The following is a 12,111-nucleotide window of genomic DNA, read 5'->3' as shown; positions in this document are numbered from 1 at the left end:
GATTTGCGGAATACGTCATCAGTTTCAGCTGTGTACAATATATCCCAGAAAAGAAAAGCAGCAGTCCGAAGTTGAGATTTCTAGTTATAAAAATGACAATTTATACACCATCACAGGGTGAAAAGAAACCCGACAAAGATGTTTCAGAGCCAGAAGTTGTCACTGAACCTTTGGTATGATAGACCTTTATTTTGTAGTTAATATAATAGTTTATTTATTCGTAGTATAAAAGTGCACTGTTAGGACGGTTCGGTAGCGGTTGCCTACACTTTGCCTTCTACACACTAACTAAGACTAACACTAAACTACACTTCTTTTCTCTTTCTGAGCTGAGTGTTGTAAGTTGTTGTTTTGCCAATTGCTGCAATTAGATCTAGACTCTTTCTAATTTACAATCTTAAATCTGCAATAATAATAGTAATAATATTAGTGCTGGGGGATTTTTTATACCTGTGTCTATGCATTTTGTAGTTAGTCTCATATAAATTCAATTTTCTTCAAATTATAAAAAGAATAGCATATAATTGTAGAGCTTTAAAAATGCAATCCAACAGTACCAATTTTATTAATTTAGCATAATCGGTTGATTAAATATAATTTTTTTAGTGTCGCAAATAAAATATATAGAAACGCGACCAAAAACGCAGGTAAAAAGTCAAATTCACTTGTTTTAAAGCTAGTAAGCAAGAAAAGACATGATTCTTTCTTACTATTGAAATCAGTTTGCTTATACCTACATTTTTTTACACCAAGGTGAAAGTAAATAGTTTATATAAATTTATAAAATGCCATTTATATAATTTATTGTATGTTTTGTGATGAATTTTCAATTGGAAAATACCGCATTTGGAAGCAGAAAGGTAAATTCTACAGAACAGATGTTGTTTGGAATGTTATAGATTATAGATCTAGGCCTACATCAAAATGTTTGTTTAATAAAATTCAATTAGAGTCCACCCATTTCTGATGGGTACCTGATATACATTGGGGAAATTAAAGGTAAAAAGTAAAGGCGGCTGTGAATATCGCTGACCACACGGACAATCACTTCATATGCCGAGGTCAAGAAACATGAACTCTACTTTATCTGCCAAATAGATTGCTTTGTCTACAGAGGAATCTTAATTAATGTTTACAGGGGCCTAATAAAATTGAGTTATGTTTGTAAAAACAGTGGGCCTAAGCTTTAAAAACTTATTTTGGTCAATATCGGAAAAAATAAAAATCTTTTCGGCTAAATGGGTTGAAAAAAGCTTTGAATTTGTTTCATTGTTTGTTATTATATCTTGTAGTATTTAGAATTGAAGCTTTCTTTCTTAATTACAAGTTGTATTAATTTCAAACCTTAATGTAATTTCTTTTTAATTCAGTATTAGCCTAAATGTAAGGTAGGCTACAGAATTCAGATATTACCTATGGTTTTGTGATTTTTATATGTTTATAACATTTGTGTTTATGAAATGACCTAATGAAGTTATCAAGCAAAGTGTTTTATTATTATTTTAATAGGCCTGCAAGTTATAAGTACAAAATATAGATATCTAATCACTAGATCTAGATCTAGAATCTAGGTTTAAGTTTAAGAAAAAACTACCAAAAGGGTTTGAAATACTTAAATATAGTACTAAAAGTAGCTATGTTTTGAAAAAAAAATATCTTAAACTGGAGACATTCAATTTAAAAGTCATTATAAAAACTCCACGATCTAGATTTATTTCTAGATCTCTAGTAGGAATACAGATTTAGAGGCTTTCCCATCAGTATCAATGTACTATCTTAGCTATGTGGGAGGTCAGTACGAGTTCACTGGGAAAAAAATCGGATCTGCCGTAGGGGGGTGGGTTTAGTGCGCAAATGCTCCTGACCGATTGCCAAAAGGTACAGAAATTCTAAAGATACATTTTAAAAGAAAAATGGACGGCTGAACTGCAGTTATCAAAATATCTGTGTAAGTAGAAGTATAAATAATAATATTTTACACAAATATAGCTGTCTTTTGCTAAATCTAGCTCAATTTCCACGAAAATCGCATCCGGTCGCAATAATTTTTATATCAGCTTGTCGGCCATTCAACGATCTATCACGTGTAGCAGACGCCAAACAGATTTACCCGTATGGTATTGCGCGAATGCTATTTTTAGCAACAGTGCCGAGACGCGATCGAAAAAAACGAACTAGAAAGTGGCTATAAAAAAGCGGGTCAGGGGAGGTAATTCAACTCGCGTTATGAGACTAGCTACATTTTGGTGAAAAATTAGGCCTAAACAAATTCTTTTTATTTAAAAAAGTATCAGCAATAGCTAGGACAATGGTAAACTAAGTCAATTTAGTGTGTCCGATAATAACATCTGTAAAAACTTCTAAAAAGTAAAAAGGAGTGTTAGGTGGTTAGGTTACTGTGTCAACTGTGTGTTGTGTGTGGTACACTTGTAGAGTAGAGTACTTGTAGACTGTAGACTGTGGGGTCAGTAACTAAAATACAAACAATACATGGCTTGATTATCAGAATCTCAAGGCACCTCTTAAGCCTTAAGGTCTAACCCCAACCCTAGTCCCACCACACTCCTAACCCTTATTTCTAACCATAAAACTAGGGTTGTCGGTATCGGCCGAGATCGCGGTAAAAATGAAAGTTTCCAAAGCAGATACATCCCATTTTTATAGAAATGATATTTATTTTTGGATATTTTGACATTAGTAAATACTCATTTGAAAGTAGTCACCGTAAGTAGGTCACGTTGCCCCCATTGACGCCAATGTTATATTTCTTCATCCCGATCCGCCGGCTTTTAGTTTTGATACACTAACAACAGTATTCTTATGTAATGTACAAACAAACAAATCTCCTACTTGTTGTTTTAAAAATATTTTAATATACCTGTCTTTCATTTTTTTCAACTCTGGTTCTAGTTTTGCTTGAAGTAAAATTTTGCTGAGTCAGACATAGGTTACCTGTCTGTTGCTAGAATACACTACACTAGCTATGTGCTAACTGTAATTTTAAGTATTCAAGTTCTACTTACCCTTACTTATAGTCATATTTATATGCTGAAAATCAGAATTCATACACAATACACACATAAAAACATTGATCAGATAACTTCAGTTCACTTTTAACAAAATGGCCTCTACTTCACCTGCCCAAAATAATAAGGCAATTATATGCACATTACAGTGTTCAAGTCATTTACTTTAGATTGCTAACTATGTAGTTCTTTCATTCACTGTATTTATATAAAGCATTGCTTTAGAAACTTTTTCATATTTGCGCAGCAATGTTTTATAACAAAATGGCTTAAAGATGGACTCTACTTCACCTGCCCAATATAATGGGGCAGTTATATGCATATTACAGTGTTCAAGTCATTTACTTTAGATTGCTAACTATGAAGCTCTTTCATTCACTGTAAAACATTGCTTTAGAAACATTTTCAATTTTGCGCAGCACAGGTTTTTTGGGGTTATAGAAGGAAGCCAACACAAAAATATGCTTCTGTATTATTTTTATTCATTTCAACAGCATTAACAAGTTCTATATATCATTCTAGCTAAACTCTACAAATATGAACAAAATACAACTGCAAGTAAAATAACTATGCTCAATTTATTCAGGCATACCATGACTTGTCACAATTGGCCAATGCAAAAGCAAGGGGATTCCACCCCTCACAAAAAAATTCGCTAAAAAAACTATTTGAGCTAGACAAAAAAATCTTTTTTGTTTTGTTTTCATATAGTTGAGCTCTACAAGAATATGTAATTTTTATTTTTATATTATGATTAGTGTTTTTTTTACCAAAATCCCTAATAAAACTAGTCGAGATTGCAATACTACTAACAACCTAATAAAAGTTTGGGGGTCCATTCTCTTATAGGCAGCCTAGGTTTCATTTGATCTTTCAAGCAATAAAGAAGTTAATTGTATTTGTATACGGACTTAGTGTTTGATTATTGTCGACCCTGTCCTCACATCACAACAGGAAGCTAATTCTTTACTTGAACTATATAAAAGATAAATATAACTCAAACTTTCTGTATGGAATACATTTTCTTTTTCAATACATATGGATAATAAATTAATTAGCTCAAACACATTGGCAGAGTGGGGAGCATAATACATTTCAAAACTGGAGCCAATCAGCGTTGTCTTTGCCTTCACACTGTAAATGACAAAGTGTTCACAAACATAAATAACTTTTTTTTAAAATTATGTTGTATTTATGGATATTATGAAAGCCTATGTGTTGTTTTTATTTTTCAAAAATGTTTTGAAATGAAAAATCATGTTTTTTTCCAGGAAAGCCCATTGTACCTATTCTTAACTTAGGCATTGAAATATCACTACATCTATATCACTAACTAAGAAAAAAAAAGTTCTTCCATCTTAATTGGGCAGTTCTGTTGCATTTTTAACGTTAAAACTTTATTACTATATGACTATTTAACATTGACATAACTTTCAAATGATTTGATGCATAATAAGTAAATAACTAATGTCTTATTTAACAGTGACATAGCTTTCATAATAATTTGATTCATAATAAATAATATAAATACAAAATAGTATTGAGACAAATTAAAAAACCTTGATAGAATGACAAGCTTGTAATTAGTTTTTTGTAGGTAAGGATGACACACAAGTATTTTATTCTTTTTATGAGAGTAATGGTGGCCACGAAATAAGTTATTTAAATCATTTAAGTAATTTTTTTGTCCCTAAATCCAGTCTAGTCTTAAATTTGTTGATACCTTGAAATGGGTGTGAAAAGGATATAGATCTTTTTTTTTAGCAATAGTGTATGTTAAATTATGAAGTGATTTAATAAGAAATTGAGTGAAAGTTGTTATGAAACGAAGTCATCTGTATGGTTGGTATATGATGGTGATGATGATGACTGCAAACACAATTTCAGCTATTTCAGCTTCTTAATTTTAATGATTGATACTTTAGTCTTGGATAACATCATAATCTTGAACATAGATAGTGGCCAGCCTTAGGGCCAGCCCTGCAACACTGCAACACACAAAATACGACTACATCCTAACCAAGCTAAAAGTTCAACTGTCCTAATTTCTTCTCCCCCAAGCTTCACCCTTGAGTTTCTTAACCCCTGCCTGACCCTGGCAGTCCATCGCGGGGGAGGGGCGGGCGCCCTAACCTGCACTAGCTACGGGGATGCATTGTGTCCCTGTTCAGGTGTGGGGGGGTGGCGGTGGGAACGGCAGTACACTCTGTCACAGTTCAGGTGTGGGGCAGGAGGGGGGTGGGGTAGATACCCACTAGCCGTGGGACGAGGGGGGTTGGACTCAGTTATAACAAAAGTGTATAGTAGTAATTAAAATTTATCAGGGCGTTGCAGTTATAAAAAAAAAGCATGCAATGCCATAACTGAAAATAAAAAATGCACACTATTACTATTAATCTAAAAAAGTGAATGTGTTTAATGTTATTGTTGTTTGAGATAAACCTTAGCATACATCTAAGTCGAGGATTACCTTATTTGTTTTGTAATTCTGCTAATACTAGTTCCTTACATACCTTGTTTGTTTTGTAATTCTGCTAATACTAGTTCCTTATATACCTTGTTTGTTTTGTAATTCTGCTAATACTAGTTCCTTATATACCTCATTTGTTTTGTAATTCTGCTAATACTAGTTCATAATATACCTTGTAATGTTTGTTTTGTAATTCTGCTAATACTAGTTCCTTATATACCTTGTTTGTTTTGTAATTCTGCTAATACTAGTTCCTTATATACCTTGTTTGTTTTGTAATTCTGCTAATACTAGTTCCTTATATACCTTGTTTGTTTTGTAATTCTGCTAATACTAGTTCCTCATATACCTTGTTTGTTTTGTAATTCTGCTAATACTAGTTCCTTATCTTACATGACAGACCAGCTTCAAAGATGAGGAGGAGGCTGCCTTAGACAACCAGGTCCAGGTGAACTATTTCCAGAGGAAGAGACGCACATACTGCATTCACCTTCTGCTGATCATCTTCATCCTTGTCGTGCTGGCATGTGGAGCTATTGGTGCCACAGTCTTCTACAAACATCTTAACAAAAGGGTAAGTTTGTTTTTTGATAAAGTAACACAACCTCTCTAACACTTGTAAGTCTTTAGAATTTCTCGCAAGTGTGGTGCAATCTAGTGCTCTAATACAGATACTAAATAAATAATAATTTAATTTTCTTTGCATTTAAAACTGGGTTGAATTGTTTAGAACTCTGACAACCACGTTTTCCCCAACACATTTTCCAAAGATGTGTACCAAAATTAGCTTATAGCAGAAGTACCTAAAAATGCAAGTGAATTTTATTAAATCTGTAAATGTAAAATTGTTAAATCTGCCTCCATAAGTAAATTTTAAAAATATTTTATAGCACAGGTTCCCAATGTTGGGGGGGGGGGGGGGAGGGGTGTCATCAATTTGTATATAAACCAAACAAAATTATCTTTTTGATTGTGTAGCGGTCACTTGTAAAAATTTGGGAACCTCTGGTTGAAAGAGTAGTTTTAAACAAAGTGCACTAACTTGTCTGTGTGTTATGTGTATATATAAAAGTGGCGTAACTTGAGTGAAAAAAATGTTTCAGAGCACTGAATTTATAATTATGTCATTTTAATGTATTATATACAAACACATTGTTTTATACTTTGCATTCAACTGTTCTTATAATTTGCATTCGCATAGCACACGTTACATGTAGCTTTTGTTTGAAGTAGTTGTCTATTTTAGTTTACTGTAGGAGTTTGTTTTTAATAGAAAAAAATTATTTGCCTAAAAAAACTTACTTGCCTAAAAACAGTTGGTGGTAGTTGGAAAAACATCTACATTTAAATTGAATGATTACCTCCCTAAACCTAAGACTAACGAAAACAGAGTAAGTAGGAAAAAAACATTGTTTCTCTCTTTGAAAACTTCAGAGTCTGTGCTATGACACATGGTTCTATGCATTGTGTGCTGCTAAAATAGCCTTTTATTTTTAAGCCATCACAGCCTCTCTCAAGCCAACTTTACACATTCTAAAAGTTTGCTTTTCATATTATCTGTTGAAAATATTTCTGTTTATGTGTACTTTCAGCTTGTTTGATAAGAGTACTTTTTTAAAAAGTTTTTTTTTTGTACATACAGTTCTTTTATAGAATTGTAGTATATTTGGTACAATACTAATAGTTATCTAAAAGTGATAAAATGACTACTTTGATATGTTGATTTTCATCATGTGACCACTTGCTTTTTTAAGTAACACTACCGTGGAGTCCACTTTGTTTTCCAATGCTTGTGAATTCTCAAGAAAATATTAAGCATTGGTTTTATCTATTTCATCACACATAGAAGAATATCCTCACAGTCATTGCACAATTGCTTAAGCCATTGTTTCATTTTATATAAATACTTTTTTTTTTAATGAATAAAATTTGTTTAGCTACTATTTGTCTGAAGTGAAATGAATTTTATAAAAATGCTATAAAATATTGTTGAATAATTTTGATTTATACTTTAGTTCCATAATAATGTGTGTAATATACATTTTAAATATTGAATTTTTCGTTATTTAACCTTATAATAAAAACATTTTTATTTCTGAAAATGATTACATTGAATTTAAGAAAATATTTACATAACTGCCTATAGATAGCAGAAAAATGTATCACTTGCACAGCTTTATGTATTCATATTATTTTTCTGTTAAATTTGTACACCATTAAACCAACAGATTTGTATGGCTATTTTATTTCCTTTCACATTGACTGTTTAATTATCTCACCATCAAGTAATATTGATACTGCAGCTCTCTCCAAGCAGACATTTAGGTCTCCTCTGTTTAGTGAACATTCATTAATGTCATCTTTGAGTGTCATCTACTAGTTGTCACTCTATTTTTAACTAAACTATTATTAATTAAACAAATAAAGTTTATGTAATTACATTTACATTTTTTTAAAAATGCTACAATAATGCCAAACACATAATTTAGATATTACCCTAATTATTGCTAATAACTACGGCTAATAACAAAATGTCCTAAAGATTGAGATGGTTTGTTTTATAGTGTATTGAGATGCTGATAATGGAACTATTATTTGTATTTTGTAACAGACTGGTCAGTTTGTCTCATTGTAGTGTGCATAGTTTGCATGTAAAATACACTTTTGAATCAATATGCATACAAGGGCGCCATATTAAGTATAATGACTACACTTATGTAGCTCTTATTATATGGCATTTCCTCTGATTATGGTGTACTTATCTGATGTACTTTTCTTTTAAAATATTTGAAAAACTAAACATAATGAATACATCAGGGAAAATTCATCCAGTAAATAGAAGACTAAATTGACTGTATATAAAACTACAACTATGGTGATGTTAAACTTAGAACATAAACATCCTTTCTCCAGGTTTACAGTGGAGTCTGTGGGAACATTTACATTGACACCCAGTACAACAGAAGCCTGGATAGGTTTATTGGAGATGCTCTGGAGGACCAGCCCATGGACTATGTCGAGGAGAGGATCCAAGTTTCAGAAGTTGACCTGTATGAAGAGCTGTACACACCACGCTTTGACGAGGTCCGCGAGAATCTGGTCTGGCATGATTTTGCTAGGGTGAGTTGAGGATCTGGTCTGTTATGACTTTGCTAGGGTGAGTTGAGAATCTGGTCTGTTATGACTTTGCTAGGGTGAGTTGAGAATCTGGTCTGGCATGACTTTGCTAGGGTGAGTTGAGAATCTGGTCTGGCATGACTTTGCTAGGGTGAGTTGAGAATCTGGTCTGTTATGACTTTGCTAGGGTGAGTTGAGAATCTGGTCTGGCATGACTTTGCTAGGGTGAGTTGAGAATCTAGTCTGGCATGACTTTGCTAGGGTGAGTTGAGAATCTGGTCTGGCATGACTTTGCTAGGGTGAGTTGATTATGTCTAATGTCAGCTTTCACACCCTAATGTCAAGAAATAGCTGGTCTTTCATAGCTTAGCTAGGTGTATTTTCTAACTTAAGTAAACTTTTTAAAACCCATAGGTCTGTTCAGGAGGTGAAGTAGAGTTGGTCAGTATCTTTGAGATGAACGCATTTTAGAACTGGCTTTCACTTCTCCTTTTCGACATGATTTATGTATCAGTTTTACATGCCACCAACTAATAACATTGTTGAATATTTAAAAACTATTGTTACTCTCAGAATTTCTCTGTGATCATTGTCCCTCCATTTTTACTTTCAGAATTTCTCTGTGACCATTGTCCCTCCATTGTTACTTTCAGAATTTCTCTGTGATCATTGTCCCTCCATTGTTACTTTCAGAACATCTCTGTGATCATTGTCCCTCCATTGTTACTTTCAGAATTTCTCTGTGATCATTGTCCCTCCATTGTTACTTTCAGAATTTCTCTGTGATCATTGACCGCGAGGTAAGGATGTGCTATGTCATGAAACTCAACAGGAGCATCATTGCCCCTCCCAGGGATTTGATTGACCTTGTGGACAAACTAATGGTAAACATTTAAAATGCTTTTCTAACACTGACCAAATGACAAATAATTCTAAAAAATAATAGTGGAAAACATTATTACATGGCCATTGTAGCTGTACAATTTTCTATGGCCATTGTGGTAAACATCCTAAATTTAAATCAGTTGTCTATCAACACAGCTTAGCATCTATAAATAAAATGTTTAAACTATGTGTCATTCATCCAACAACACTTGTCCTGTTTCACTATCATTCCATCTGCTATATTTGCACCTAAATAAAAAAAAAATGAAACACCAGGAACTAGCTCTATGCTGATGAATTAAACAATTAACTCTATTATGCACTCCTTTTTTTCTCTTCCTGGTTATAATTACTAATGGCGGTTTAGTCATTTGTATTATTTATTTAGTAGTTTGTCAGACAAAAGCTTTTCAAGTTCTGACATATTTTTGTACGACTGCATTGTATTAGATACTTCCAAAAATATGTATTGCTTCAATAGGGGGTCGGCGTGGTCGAGTCGGTAAAGCTCATGGTTGCTAAACCGAAAAGTCTCGAGTTCGAACCCTCGGGCAGATGAGGCTCGTTAGCTGGGGACAGCGACTCTTCTAGGAGAGACAACTCCAAAATTAAACAACTGCTGCCTTGTAGTTTGTTCTTGGTTGGACAAAGGCTATGGAAGCAAATCCAAAAAGAAAAGCAGGCTGAAATCGGAGTCAATGGCCTCAATGGCGCATAACCAGTTGACACGTAACGCTTAATTGTGTTGGAGGCGTGGTTGAGTCGGCAAAAAAGCTCATGGTTGATAAATCGAACAAAGTCTCGAGTTCAAACCCACTGGCAGATAAATCTCGATCACCCTCAACACTAATAATTAAGAACGAAGAAGAAGAAAAGAATCCTTTAATAAAAGTAACTAAGTTTTAAATTTTTTTTTTTAAAACCCCACTGGACACCCGCAGTATTATTTGTAGGTTTTGTTTTGGGGCCTGTTCTCTATGTATAGTTGTATAGTTTTGTATTTTACAGGCTGGTGATGTTAGTAAAATAGGTTTGATTACAAAATAAATGTAAGGTTTGCAATTGATGTTTTGCCTGTAGGGGTAGATAAATCAATTGTATTAAAATAGAAGAAAAAAACATGGTAAATACTTAAAATATATTACTGTAACTGTAAAACAAGAATGCACTATCATAAAAAAATATATTATTTATTTTTAAATTAAAAAAGAAGACAACTTAATATTAAACTGGGATCAGATTACTTATAGTCGCAATTAAAGTAAGTTTTAATTTGAAGCTCAAAATGAGTTCAGTTTCATTATAAATATTGACAATGACAGTTTAAATACTCTTAATCAGTATGGTGTTACATTGAGTTATTATATTTTTATATTACCCTTGATGCAGATACTATTCCATAGTGACTACTCTAGGCGAAAAGATACAAGACTTTGTGACCAGATTTTTTATGCATATATTATAAACAATTAGATTGCCAAATGATTTGTCTTCTTCAGTCTGGATACTACCTGCCCAAAGCCAGGGTAATCAGAGAAAATTACCACATGGTTCAACCTCGTTTGAGTGACCTCTCCACCCTCGGCCCTCGCATCGCCTCCAAGTGTGGGGAGTATGCTACTTACTGGCTAGAGAAATTTGTTGGGGGAGGTAAAACATTTTTTTTCTGCTGGTACTTCTTTTTTTTTTCCTTGTTAATATCTGTCCAAAATGTTTATAATGGTTGCAATTTTATTTGCTTTGTACTTCCATTGATGAAGTTGAAATAATTTGTATGTTCTATTTTGTGTCTATTGGCAGCAGTTTAAAAACTTAACCTATTCTAATTTGCAGTTGTAAAGCGAAGTGTGAAGGAGATCATAGATGACAAGAAGACCTATGCAGTCTTGTCAAACCACATTGACCATCAAGAGATTTACAAAATCATCGTCCATGACTACCGAGAGGTTGAGGTAGCTAGTGCTGAGTAAAACATCAGCACAGCCCCCGCTGGACACAGCAGATTAGACACGTGTTTTTTTATTTACTTTAAATGAGGTCAAAAAGAAACAGAAAAAAAACAAAACATTCCTATTTTAAAGAAATTAGTGCTGTTCTAGCTAAAAAGAATATTTTGTTAGCCTGTTTGATAATCACTTTGGCTTTTTATCTACATATGGTTAGCTAATTTTGTAGTAGGGGTTTTAATTATAATTTTAAGAAAGAAAATAATTTTAAATTCAATATTTCAAATTTTCAAAATATGGGGAAGTAGTTTTTGTTTGTCCTTTGACAAATTTGTAAATATCTTTCTTTTGCCATTTATGTAACCTTTCAATTATCTCAAGCTTTTCAATCTAGCTGGAAAAATTTTGTTTACAGAAATAAACTTTCTTTTAGTTTACAATTATTTTAACATAAAACCCAAATGGCAATTTGTCTTCTGTTTTTCTTTTTGTTCTCAGAACTGTAATTGTTTGTAAATTACTTTCCTGTGTGAAAGTACTTGCCATGGCCCTACTTGTTGACAGATATTGATAATGAATCCAGTCCTTAACTCGTTAAATTCAGAGAGAAGTGTCTATTGCCAATTGTCTAAAAAAATGACATTTGAACAATTTTTTAATTACATGT

At 33.0% G+C, this 12,111-nt stretch overlaps 1 protein-coding gene across 2 annotated transcripts; it reads left to right on the top strand.

Annotated features, from left to right (window-relative positions):
- On the top strand, positions 1–11,715 carry LOC131957870 (integral membrane protein 2B). 2 transcript variants are annotated; one of them, XM_059322678.1, is made up of 7 exons: positions 1–173; positions 5,897–6,070; positions 6,813–6,887; positions 8,410–8,616; positions 9,387–9,497; positions 10,998–11,148; positions 11,332–11,715. In XM_059322678.1, the coding sequence occupies exons 1-7, from the start codon at positions 93–95 to the stop codon at positions 11,466–11,468; spliced, it is 936 nt and encodes a 311-aa protein (XP_059178661.1). In that variant the 5' UTR covers positions 1–92; the 3' UTR covers positions 11,469–11,715. The 2 variants fall into 2 exon arrangements, with proteins under 2 accessions (XP_059178661.1, XP_059178662.1); XM_059322679.1 differs by lacking the exon at positions 6,813–6,887 and having other exon boundaries at positions 3–173; positions 11,332–11,712.
- The last annotated feature ends 396 nt before the right edge of the window (positions 11,716–12,111 follow it).

This window comes from Physella acuta, unplaced genomic scaffold, assembly GCF_028476545.2.
Source record: "Physella acuta isolate Inbredline_101_S28 unplaced genomic scaffold, ASM2847654v3 ptg001274l, whole genome shotgun sequence".
Lineage (NCBI taxonomy): Eukaryota > Metazoa > Mollusca > Gastropoda > Physidae > Physella > Physella acuta.
The sequence above is the reverse complement of the archived record's forward strand: the minus strand, read 5'-3'. Positions and strand labels throughout refer to the sequence as shown.

What these genes read in the sequence shown, in the direction of transcription:
- LOC131957870 (XM_059322678.1), top strand. Translation starts at nt 93, where the DNA reads ATGACAATTTATACACCATCACAGGGTGAAAAGAAACCCGACAAAGAT. An exon ending in AAGTTGTCACTGAACCTTTG is followed by an intron (nt 174 to 5,896) that starts GTATGATAGACC and finishes CTTACATGACAG; the next exon opens with ACCAGCTTCAAAGATGAGGA. An exon ending in ACCTTGTGGACAAACTAATG is followed by an intron (nt 9,498 to 10,997) that starts GTAAACATTTAA and finishes TGTCTTCTTCAG; the next exon opens with TCTGGATACTACCTGCCCAA.